The sequence below is a fragment of the Brachyhypopomus gauderio genome, chromosome 7 (assembly GCF_052324685.1).
Source record: "Brachyhypopomus gauderio isolate BG-103 chromosome 7, BGAUD_0.2, whole genome shotgun sequence".
Taxonomy (NCBI): Eukaryota; Metazoa; Chordata; class Actinopteri; order Gymnotiformes; family Hypopomidae; genus Brachyhypopomus; species Brachyhypopomus gauderio.
The window spans coordinates 17,681,784-17,693,945 of NC_135217.1; the positions used below are offsets into that span (position 1 = coordinate 17,681,784).

The 12,162-nt window shown below is 45.9% G+C and overlaps 1 protein-coding gene across 1 annotated transcript in view; it reads left to right on the forward strand.

Moving 5' to 3' along the window:
• Nucleotides 1–1,656: 1,656 nt before the first annotated feature.
• ek1 (eph-like kinase 1) overlaps nt 1,657–12,162 on the forward strand; it is a 57,241-nt gene continuing 46,735 nt past the window's right edge. Inside the window, exons 1-2 of the mRNA XM_077012216.1 lie at nt 1,657–1,857; nt 9,823–9,887. Of these exons, the coding sequence (XP_076868331.1) occupies nt 1,749–1,857; nt 9,823–9,887 (174 nt within the window). The 5' untranslated portion in view covers nt 1,657–1,748. The remainder of the gene's footprint in view (nt 1,858–9,822; nt 9,888–12,162) is intronic.

Consider the following 12,162-nt stretch of genomic DNA (forward strand, 5'->3'; position numbering starts at 1 on the left):
GGACCGGATCACCAAGGACTGGTGGGTCGGAATGTTCCATCTCCCGTCCCTCACCATGGTGACAGTTCAGAGGCGGGAAGCTGTAATACGGGGTGCTGTGTGTTCCTCGTAGCAGGGCCTGACCGCGCGGGCCGCATGGGGCTGTGTAGAGGCCTGCCTTTGCCCGAAGGTTGCCAGGTATTCGTCAGGCCTTGTTATGGCTGTCAGAGTCCTGCCGCCTTGTTAATGGGTGCAGCCTAGGTTCGTCCGCTGCTGCTGGACTTGGCTGGGCACACATTGCTACCCGGTCCCTGCTGTGGCCATTAATGAAATGAGGTAATGGCAGTGGTGGGTTGCTAAGCAGCAAGGTGCGGGTGATGCACCCTGAGACAGGTGTGCTCGTGCATCACGGTGGGGCCCTGCAGCCCGAGTGCGGTGTTTACAGTGAAAACAGTCTAAAAACACGCACCAGCTTACTTAAAGTGTAACGCTCACATTAGCACACACAGACTGCACACGGTTTCTCCAGTGCTTTGTTTAAGGCAAGCGCACGCCATCCATCCAGCATGGAAATGCTGCATTTTATGGCTCATTAATTCTTTTTTTTAAATCACTTCTTCGAAGCTGTGTGTCCCCTTCACTCTAGAGAGAGAGAGAGAGAGAGAGTGAGAGAGAGAGAGAGAGAGAGAGAAAGAATGTGAGAGCAAGAGAAGAAGGGAGTGTGAGAACAAGGGAGCCTGCATTCATTTTTCAGCTGCGCACTGCTCAGGGTTACCCGGGCTATCATAAACACACAGCCCTCCCGCCGCACACCCCTGGGCAGCACGTCTGATTGTCTGTCAGACACTGTTGGATGAGGATTATACAGTAGAGACATCTCATTCCTGCTCCCCACCACCATGTTCTGACACATGAAATGTGATCTGATATTTATTTATTTATTTTTTTGTATTGTTCAGCGACAGGGACCCCTGTGGAGGGGAGTGGAGAAAAACGTTGGTTTTTATTTCCTGAATCAGAAACTGCAGGAGTGTATTGATTTGACCTTCATCTTTAAATACCAGAGCACAGGAGTTTGCTGTAATGGGGGCTTGCTGTGTTTATTTAGCTTGTCTATTCGCGCCTGAGACATGTCTTCCTGCCCGAGGCCCTGAGTCGGTCGCGCGGCGGTGGGCTCAATCAAAGTGACTCCAGTCCGAGTAATCCGCGCATGCGTAATCTGCCTTGACAGGGCTTGACGTAGCGCGGCCAACGTGATGCGAAAACAATGTGCAGTTTTAATGTAAGCAAAGCAAACAGTAGCTTAAATATGGCAGTATTCCCAGACCTTCCACTGTACGAGGGCAAAAAAATACTCATTAGCCTGCGCACAACACAGGATGAACATATCCATATGGAAAATGCCTCAGTCACACGACTGATTTTGAAGGAAAGTTTAGCTGTTTGAATGTTAACACCAAGAACAGAGTAAGAATGTAATCGAGTGAAGTACTCTTCTAAACAAATGCTTTCTATTCAGGTCAACTTTGCTCAAGGATATTTGTTTGTTAATGAACGGGCCATTTCAGAGTCAAGTTTCTTCGCTTTCTACACAAACACACGCGCACGCGCACCCCTCCCTCCCCCCTCCATCCAGCGGTGATTGACAGGGCACGCGCTTGATGGATCCTCCTCCCCACTCGCCTCGCGCTCTCCGGCTCTCCTTCGCTCCTGCAGGCGCACGAGCCAAGTTTGTTCACAGGGATGCAGGCGCGCGGAGCAGCCTGAACATGGCTCTCCACCGGATTTACTCATGCCTTCTTCTCCTTCTTCTTCTCCTCTTTTCCCCTCACACTTTAATACGCTGCGGAGCCTTGAGGAATTACCCAGAGAATGAAGGTAAGGTTTATAATTGCTGACATATTACAACGCGCGTTCGAGCTTACTGATTTGTGTTCACTTTGAAGGTGTCCGTCAGCCCTGATGCCGTACTGAGTCCTGCATGGAGAGAAGTGTTGCTCAGCCTGCAGTGTGCACTTATCAGACACGCGTCCGTGTTAAAACACAGTTAAAAAACACAGCGTGAATACGTTGAGAAGCTGTCACACAGCATCACTTCCAGCGCCCGAAATCTCAACAAGACGCTCATTTATTGCTTTCTAACTATGCTGTCCACATCCTTTGTAGAACGGCCAATGTAGACCGATGCTTGCAGTTTTAGACCCTTTGACTATAACAAACTAATGTTTAAGTAATTAGTAAAGCGTTAGGAATCTGTGTCATAAAATGTTTGACATCTGAAACGTAAAAATGTTAACCTCAATTAAAAGTAACTCGTATTTATAGGTAAACAAACACCTTCGGGTTCATTTGTTTTGCCATTCAATAAAAAAAAAACATAGTTGGCTTTATATTTTCTATGATTTAACTGCCACTTTCGGCTACGTTGGCGTAACGAATGTTTTACAATTAAATTATAACCCTAGCGTCGCAAATCGATAGTCTAATTATAAGCTAGAAATTAGAAAGCGCAGTGCAGTCTCGATGCTTTAATTTAAAGAGCTGAACTGGAAAGTTTCGTGTACCGTGCGCCTTTACCTGTGGCAGCACGACGTGTTTATCGCAGCTGTTAACCAGGTTGGGTTAAGGTTAAACAGACGGAGGAGACTGTCAGTGTATCACAGTAATACTTCACACTGTGATCGGTACACAAGCTTTCGGTAAAGACAGACTTTGGTGGCCAGTTTTGACCACTTTAAAAAGGATATCCAGCCACACTTTTAGTGAGGCACGAACAAGCCATTAATTTGCCATTAGTTTGACGAATAAAAGATGATTCTGTTTAATAATGTGGAATGAGAGACGTAAGTTGTCAGAACTTAAAACATTAGTCACATCGAAGGAGCATTAGCATCAAACAGCAATTGTTTGCTGTCTGTAATGTCGGTTCATGTTATAACTGAATTGCATGATGTTGATTCTGTCGGTTTTTGTTGAGATGGGCGCATTGAAAAATCAGCACCAGTTCTTGCGCTTGCAATCCTTGTAACAAACAGCAGGGGGCTCTGAGGTTGTGCGTGTGTGTCTGTGTGTGTCTGTACATATATGTGTACTTAGTCACAAGCCATTTCCTTTCTTTAACAGTGTTTTTCATGTGTCTGTGTAGATGGTCTAACCCTGTTAAACGCACAGAGTAACTTCAGATAACAGATGTTTGATTTGCCTCAGACAAAGGCTAGAACATCACAAGTTGATGATATCAGCATAAATGTAAATACCGTGCCTCAGGTAGGGCACTGGCTTTCTCCTTTAAGGACTCTTATGCCTCTAGGAACTGTTCAGTATGTCTACAGCACCAAGACACGACGTCTCCTGTACATGTGCAATTTTGCTGGCAAAACAACATGCCATCTTTCCGTTCTCTATGTGAGAATGTGTTTGATCCATCCGGAATATTCCATGTACATACAAAGGAACCACAGACAATGGCAAAAGATCTCATTTCGTAATGGATTTTCCATAATAGATTTTCAGCCTTATTATGCCCAAATCCCATCATAGTTTGAATGTGTGCCTTGTCTGTGTTAAATGATCAGTTCAGGGGAGATCACACACAGGTAGCCTGTTTAAATAACACCTTCATTCAGCCATTGTCCCCGTGGCTCCTCGTCTGTTCGAAACCCTCTAGGTGCCACCGTGCCAGGCCGCCGTGAGCCAGGCACTCTCATTAGCTTCTTTTTTCCTCCGCCGCTTGGAGAGGCCTTCTTCATAGCCCTTTGTTCCCTGTACTCGCCGCTGTGACAGAGGAATTAGCATTAGAAAAAGGCCACTTTCATTCCCTGTTCAGTCTTCCTTAGGGGCTATGTTGAAGGCTTGGGTCACTCTCTCTCATGCACTCCCTCTCTCTCTCTTGCTCTCTCTTTCATTCTCTGTCTGTCTTTCTCTCTGTCTCTCTCTCCGTCTCTCTCCCTTGCTGTGTTTCTGTTTTCAGCATCGGACTCTTCATTGGCCCGGCCTGGGTTCCGTGGTTCTTGCACTTGCAGAGACATTTTGAGAGCTTGTTTTGTTAGTCTAATGCCTTCATTTGAGCATTGTGTTGGACATGGTCGGGGTCTCGCAGTGCTGTAACATGCTTTTAAGAAAGATTGTGCTCTGACAGGATTTGCTGGACTTTCCCGTTTCCTTGTCAGGGTTTGTCCATATTGCACATCATACCAAGTTGTGTCTTATAAGAGGCTTTTATAAGATTTGGCAAGGTCAGCATCTGAGACGTTCCACCCTTGCATGAATTTAAGCGTGAGTGACAGCAGTAAATTGAGTGTACTTGCTCAAACACTGAAGGACACTCAGAACTGCAAAATCTGCTAGAGAATTTTAATCCTCAAAACATAATAAAGAGATAATGAAACGATTTTCAGATGATCCTTAATGGATAATGAAATATGTTTAGCATATCACAGTGTTCCTCAAAACGTCTTGAGCCCTGAACCAGATTCCAGCCCTTGGAAGAGGCTCAGATTCACTCATTTTGGCATCGGCAGCTGGATTCACAGCAGAGGATTAATACAGTGTGGATAGGACTCATATTGATTCAGCTGCATGCTCTCCTGTGCCTCTCCAAGTCTGATCTTATCAAAAGCCAGAGATCTCCGTGGGAGAGCAGGCTGCTATAACCCCCACTAACCCTCTGCCTCAGCTGACACACTGCTGTTAGCTTTATCATTCCCAGGCCTATCCAAACGCTCACCGATCAAACGGCACTCCAGGCAGGCCGGCTGCCTTTGGCGAGGAGAGGGAGCAACATATCCCGGGGATGCAGGTCTGCGTGAAAGCCACGAGATCATCACACACGTGACCACTGACGTGCCTTCCCCGAATAAAGCGCTTCATTTCCGATAAAAAGTGGCTCGGTGCGGTGAGATCGGTTCCTGTAGTATGTGCCGGCTCAGACATATCAGATGAAACCGACGGCTTCTGGAGACGTGCACACTGTCACAATCATCTGCTCAGGAAAAGTGGAACCTTGGTAGGTTTTAGTCATAGGGTTTGAATTTCCTGTAGGTTTCACATTTGCACCCATTGATAAGGCAAGACAAGTGGTCTGTCCATTTGCACTTGAACGGCACAGGAACTGGGCCTCGCCGGCGGTGTCTCTCTCCTGAATACCGATAGCGCTCTTCTGATGTAACCTCGGGCCCCGAGGAGCGCGGTCCGATCTCCTCTCAGCTCCACTTCCCCACACTACCCGTGCCCTTGGCGGTCTGTTAAAATTAAGTCATTTTTAATGCCCGGCATGTATAATGGCACTGCGTATTGTCAGAAACACGTTTCACTTCATGCAAAGTAATGGGGCGCGATTGGAACGCATCCGCGGCGTGGCGTGCCAGCCCTCTCAGCCCCTAGCGCCCTTGATCCCTTCGTCCAGCCCACTCTTTTAAGTTCATTAGTTTGCACTTGGTTCGGTTCGCTGCCGCTCTAATGTGCCGTGGTAACGCTTGCTAATGACAGCTGCGGTGGGGACTGTGTCCTAGACTATTCATTAACCGTGGTAGTTTTAACATTTACTATCAGATCTCCCGATGACTCGGAGACTCTAAACTCAGGTTTGTGGATATTGTTTTCTTGTATTTTTTTTTCTTTTTTGGGCGTTTGTGACGTGAAGCTCTGTTGAGAGTTCGTCTGGAGTTTGGGAACGGCTGCTTTTTGAACCAGGGTGTGGCCTTTTGGTTCCCTTTGGAGGTGTTCAGGTGGTGCCCATTGTCCTAAGTAAAATTTTTAATACAAAGTAAAGTACGGACATGGAATTGCCTCTAAGATAGCATTGAAGCACTTCAAAGTTGAATTGCAGGCAATTCAAACAAACACTCTGTCTGAGAGGACTCCTGAGATTTGATGTCTTCAAACAGCTCCGTGCTGTAGAAAATCCAGATATGAGTTCATGATGATGTCACTTTGTGTAGCCCCAGTCTAACTTTGTTGAGACTCTGGGGTCTCAGATGGATGCGCGCACACAAACACACTTGCTTGGCAGGTGTGACTGAGTCACTCCCGGTCTTCTAATGAGATGTCCCAGGAGCAGACGCTATCCTCTTAACACTCATTGCCATCTCATGCAACATATAACTCTTATTTCTACTACTTGCCATTCTATGTTGTTGTGTGGGGCCTGTAAGTGTTCTGTGACACACATTATTAAAGTTATTAACGTCGGAAAACCTTCCCGAGTACAGCACGTATTCAGTCACGCTGTCTTAAGTGCTTCCTGTTTACAGAAAGCCTGGCTGTTGAGGGATCACACTGGAAGGAGAAGTATGTTTTCCTCTTTAAACCGCTTCAACTCTGAATGAGCCTACATTTACATCGTAGCTAATCGCCCAGCATCTGGCCTTGTCCCGTTCGGCCTTTGTTTAGCCCTGGTTTAGCCCTGGTTTGGCCCTGGTTTGGCCCTGGTTTGGATCTCTTGGATATTTTAAGTGCAACTTTGGTCTTGACATCCACCATATTCTGTTGATGCCTGCTTCCTGTGTTTGGTCCAATGTTTTGGTGATGTGCATTTATTCCAAGCAAGAGTCTGCTGGCAGTTTATCTCTTTAACAGGGGCCTGATGCACATTCTCATAGATAGCATTGATGCTGACATGTTGATATCTTTGGGGAAGGAGACCCCAGTATCTGCCTCCCAGCTGGGGCTTTAGTGGCACAGACGCCCTGCCGCCCTGTCACAGACGCCTGCGGATCATGACTTCTTGTAAACAAGCCATGAGGCTGATTAATTTCCAGCCTTCTGTTCAGAAGGTTTAAAAAATCCAATAAACATTGCCATACTGTCAGACTGAAGTGTGCAAACTTTCCTCGTATTACAGCACAACAGGCCTGTCTTTGAACATGTGCGTCTCAGGAACGGTTTCATTCTTTTCAGCATCAGATTTGATCTGCGATCTGATCTTTCTCTTCGTTGCCTAAACACACAGCTGCATGGCTTCTGACTTGCAGACCTGCTTTTGGGCTCAGTCAAACAGTCTCCCTCTGTCGTCGGCTGACGGGTGTCTTGGGATCCCACCAGTCCGGGCGGAGATGTGTGTGCAGGCTGGAGCTCCCTGTGGATCTTACCAGACAGTCAAGCCAGGAAAGGAAGCTGTCTTCTGTCCCCGCCATGAGCCCCACTGTCCCCGTGGGCAGTATCAGTCACCAGCTGACACACGGCAGGCACTGGCTTATTCTCACGTTGTTGTCGATCACAGCTCCATCTGAAGACACGTTGGGAGTATAACGTCACTTCATATGTGTTAGAGCTCTTCCTTTCATGATCACAAAAGGTCTCGTGTCGGTGGAAGCCTGTTGGAGCCTCCTGGAATCTTTATGAATTCATTTTGTGAGGGGTTAGGGTTAGGGCTAGATTTAGGGTTATAAGAAGGTTCTTTGTAAACAAATAAGGGAGATTGAGTAAGTAAACAAGTGTGATTTAAGATGAGTTAAATTCAAGTTATAGTGTTTGAGTAGCATATTAGTAAATAACATGCAACACTGTTCAATTCAGTTTTAGCATGTTATTTTGTTCAGATATCATTATAGATTTGGCTATGCAGGAGGACATTTTATGCTTTACTTTTATGGAATGGTTCACTGAATCTGACACAGTAGAGGACATAATACTGGGGTTACTTGCTGTTCAGACAGCCACTTTTCAGATGTGAGTGACACTGAGATGTCAGTGTATCTCTGGAGGTTTTTCTCAAGATCTGCGCGTACCCCCATTTCCAAATAGGCTTTCTCTTTATGGTGTTTTTCTGCCTGTGTGTGTCCTGTCTGTTCCCGTAGTGCTAGCTGATGGCAGCATTTTGCTAGCGTAAATGGTTAAATCTGATTTCCAGCCATGAGCGATATCTCTGGCCCCTGGAGCGATTCTGACCCTTCACGTGGACACAGCCGGGGGTTAATGATGAAGAAAAGGTCCTGTCCTCCTCATTTTCTTCCTCCTTCAGTCAGGACAGTGAAAGTAATGCTATCAGACTTGTTTTGTTGCTAACAGTTTTTTCATTGGCATCACTGTGAGATGTCGACAGTCTCCATTAACCATATTTCAAACAACTGTATGTCAGATTTAATTCGTGAAATAACCCTTTCATGTCAGCAAATGAAATGTGTCCAGTGTGGTAGACCAGTGAAAACTAATGCACTGGGTCATCCTCCTGCTGTAACATATTGCCAAGAATTCATCCCCCTCTCTCTCTCTCTCTCTCTCTCTCTCTCTCTCTCACCCTTGCTCCCTGTGCTCCTAAATGCATTGTGGGGTATTTGTGGCATTTTGGCAGGTATATTAAAGAACTGCTTTGTTGTGGTTAGGATGGGGATTAGGACCAGAGAACTGTGGGGTTCTGTGGTGATTCTCTCTGAAAGCAGAGCAGAGAGGAGACACCCCCCCCCCCCCCCCAATCCCATGTGCACGCATGTGTTTTTCTAGTGTTAGATCCCTAGAGACTGGGTTCATGAAAAAGGAAGTTATCCACCATGCCTGTAAGAGCAGCTTGTTGAAATGCGTCAGGCAGAGTAAACTGCACCTCAACACAAAACAGGCCGCCCTTATTAAGCTGTTGCGTGAAAGCTATCACTCAACTCGTTTGTTTGGTTTTGTTCGTGTTATTATATATCCCCCTTTTAGGGAAATTGTTTCAAGATCACAGGAGACATTTCCAGTTGCCACATGGTGTTTTATCAGCTTCTGCCAGCATACAGTACACCAGTGTTAGTTAAGGTAACTGCATCTGAGCCCTGACTCTGCATATATGGTCCTATACTCAGCACACACCCCACAACAATACGCGAGCAAAGAATCGTTTGAATATGCTAATTGCTGTTTGTGTGTCATCCAGGCTGAGCTGCATATTCGGCTTTAATTAGAATTTGGATACAGATGTGCAGTTGTGTTTTTTTTTTTTTTTGTTTTTTTTTTTTTGTGTGTGTTCAATTTTTTAATTTCACGCCAAAGGGACTGTTTGCAACAGCAGAGCGGAGAGGCTGATATGCAGTGTGAAAGAGGAGGAACATCTGAGGTTTGAATGTGATTAAAAATTAATCACTCTGCCTGCCAGGGCTGTAATTGGTTTGGGATGGAGCTCAGAGCTGGAAGTTCAGGGATGGGGCTACAGGGAGACGGGCCGGCGCATATAAATAGCAGAGGAGCTGCTGACTTAACCCCCCGAAAATGTTGTTTTCCAGAATAGATTTTGTGAGGCAGCGTAATGAGGTCTGACTTGTTTTTGCTAATGTTTCCTCGTGAACACTTTCAAATTGGCGTTGAGATGTAACGGCCACGCTGTGCAGCGCAGTAAATGTGGCAGATCAGAAATGTGATTTGTCCTTTTTCTGGTGCTTTCTGTATTTACCACATCAGTGTGTATCCGATGACCTTTCCTGAACAGCAGTATTGAAAATGTTTGAAACCTGTGTATTTATTAAAGGTCAATCAGTAATGATGCAGTAGGCATACATGTAGAGATACCGGCTGTGTGCAGGTAAAAGATAATCAGAATGAAGTGGTTTGTTAATTTCATGAACGCCTTTAGCCAAATGGATTGATCTGGATGGCTTCTGTTCATAATCCCAAATAAGAATGAATATGCTTCCAAAAGTCTTAAGAAGGAAGAATAATATCCAGAACCTGTGAAATCCATCTCATAGTTCTCTCTCTCTTTCTCTCTCTCTCTCTCTTTCTCTCTCTCTCTCTCTCTCTCTCCCTCTCTCTCTCTCTCTCTCTCCATCTCTCTCTCCCTCTCTCTCTCTCTCTCTCCATCTCCCTCTTTCTCTCTCTCTCTTTCCCTCTCACTCTCTCTCTCCCTCTCTTTCCCTCTCTCCCTCTCTCCTATAGTTACTCTGCTGGACTCCATGTCAACTCCAGGAGACCTAGGCTGGGAGACCTACCCAGCAGAGGGGGTAAGTAGCTTTCAGAGCTGCCCTGAAAGGGCATGTGTTTGCTGCCTTTTTCCACAGTTTAACATTTCTCTCTGCTCTTTGAGAGACATCTGTGAAGAGTACTAAACAACCTCACCCTAATTCAGCTTTTGTATGGTGCGTTCTGCTCTATAATTTTCTCCACTGTGAGGAAAAGGTCAATTTTTGGGCATCAATTTTATACGCTAACGGATGGGGCTGGTCTTGGGCAGGGCGCGTATTATGTAGAGATAGAGAACTTTTCAATATTTACCCATTAGAATTTATTTGACAGCAGAACAGAAGTGCTTTTTAGGTGGGGTTATTTACTCATTATGATAACACACCAAACAGCAATCCTAAAAGCATATTAAATTGAATATTTTGTGCTGAAATGACAGTAAGTCATAGTTTGTTGTTTCCCATTTTCTTACCTTAAAGATACAAAAAAAAGAAACATTTTCATAGACTGGGCAGGAAAACAGGGTTTTGTTTAATGTGTGTCCTTTAACTTATGTTGTGCTGATTTCTACCTGAGCAAAACTGCTTGCTTCATGTTTCTGTAGTTAGGTAGCGAAGTACAGCCTGCCATTCAAACGCCACAGGCCCAGATCTTCAGTGTTGCACTTCCAGGAAGATGAGATCTTTTCAGAAGGAAACCAAATAAATTTGCAACCCAGAAAATCCATAGGGAATCACCTCATCCAAATGTCATTTTTTATGCACTTGAATAGATTTATTTTCAGAAGAGTGACTTCCCCCTGACAAAAAAAATGTTTTTTTCAGCTTGAGCTTCCAAGTTTTGTGATCTTCAGTAACCCTCTCCTCTGGCCTAGCGGAGGCCCCATGGGTACACAGGTGGTGGTGCAGTCAGGCCCCCACACGTCCCTGACCTCTGTCTCCCCACAGCTCCCATGTCCGGTTGTCCTGTATGGATACCTGCTGGGAGCTGGGGTCCATTATGGGGGTTTCAGTCGACCTCATTCACCAGCAGAGAACAGATTCTCTTGTCGTGGTTGTGAGAGGCTCATCTGTCCTCATCTGCTTTTGCTCGCTGTTCTGGTGATGGATTGTAACAACATACAGATCCAAGGAACGTTCAAGGACATTTCCCCAGGGTTAAAGCTGCGGTCAGGAATTGATGTTAGGCCAGTTTTTAGAAATGATCCAGTATATGTTTGGGTGCTGTTGCTAAAGCAAGAGAAGCTACCAGTTTTCACAGTGTCTCACGTATGCTGAAGTACTTATCCTGGTGGGTAGAGAGGAGGTCAACTGATACATATCCTGGTAGGTAGAGAGGAGGTCTACTGGTACATATCCTGGTAGGTAGAGGGGAGGTCTACTGGTACATATCCTGGTAGGTAGAGAGGAGGTCTACTGGTACATATTCTGGTAGGTAGAGGGGAGGTCTACTGGTACATATCCTGGTAGGTAGAGGGGAGGTCTACTGGTACATATCCTGGTAGGTAGAGGGGAGGTCTACTGATGCATATCCTGGTAGGTAGAGAGGAGGTCTACTGATACATATCCTGGTAGGTAGAGGGGAGGTCTACTGATGCATATCCTGGTGGGTAGAGAGGAGGTCTACTGATACATATCCTGGTAGGTAGAGGGGAGGTCTACTGGTACATATCCTGGTAGGTAGAGGGGAGGTCTACTGGTACATATCCTGGTAGGTAGAGGGGAGGTCTACTGGTACGTATGCTGGTAGGTAGAGAGGAGGTCTGCCGATACGTATCCTGGTAGGTAGAGAGGAGGTCTACTGATACGTATCCTGGTAGGTAGAGGGGAGGTCTACTGATACGTATCCTGGTGGGTAGAGAGGAGGTCTACTGATACGTATCCTGGTGGGTAGAGAGGAGGTCTACTCATACGTACGCTGGTAGGTAGAGGGGAGGTCTAGTCATACGTATGCTAGTAGGTAGAGAGGAGGTCTACTGATACGTATGCTGGTAGGTAGAGAGGAGGTCTACTGATACGTATGCTGGTAGGTGGAGAGGAGGTCTACTCATACGTATGCTGGTAGGTAGAGGGGAGGTCTACTGATACGTATCCTGGTGGGTAGAGAGGAGGTTTACTCATACGTACGCTGGTAGGTAGAGGGGAGGTCTAGTCATACGTATGCTAGTAGGTAGAGAGGAGGTCTACTGATACGTATGCTGGTAGGTAGAGAGGTCTACTGATACGTATGCTGGTAGGTAGAGAGGTCTACAGACACGTATGCTGGTAGGTAGAGAGGTCTACTGATACATATGCTGGTAGGTAGAGAGGAGGTCTA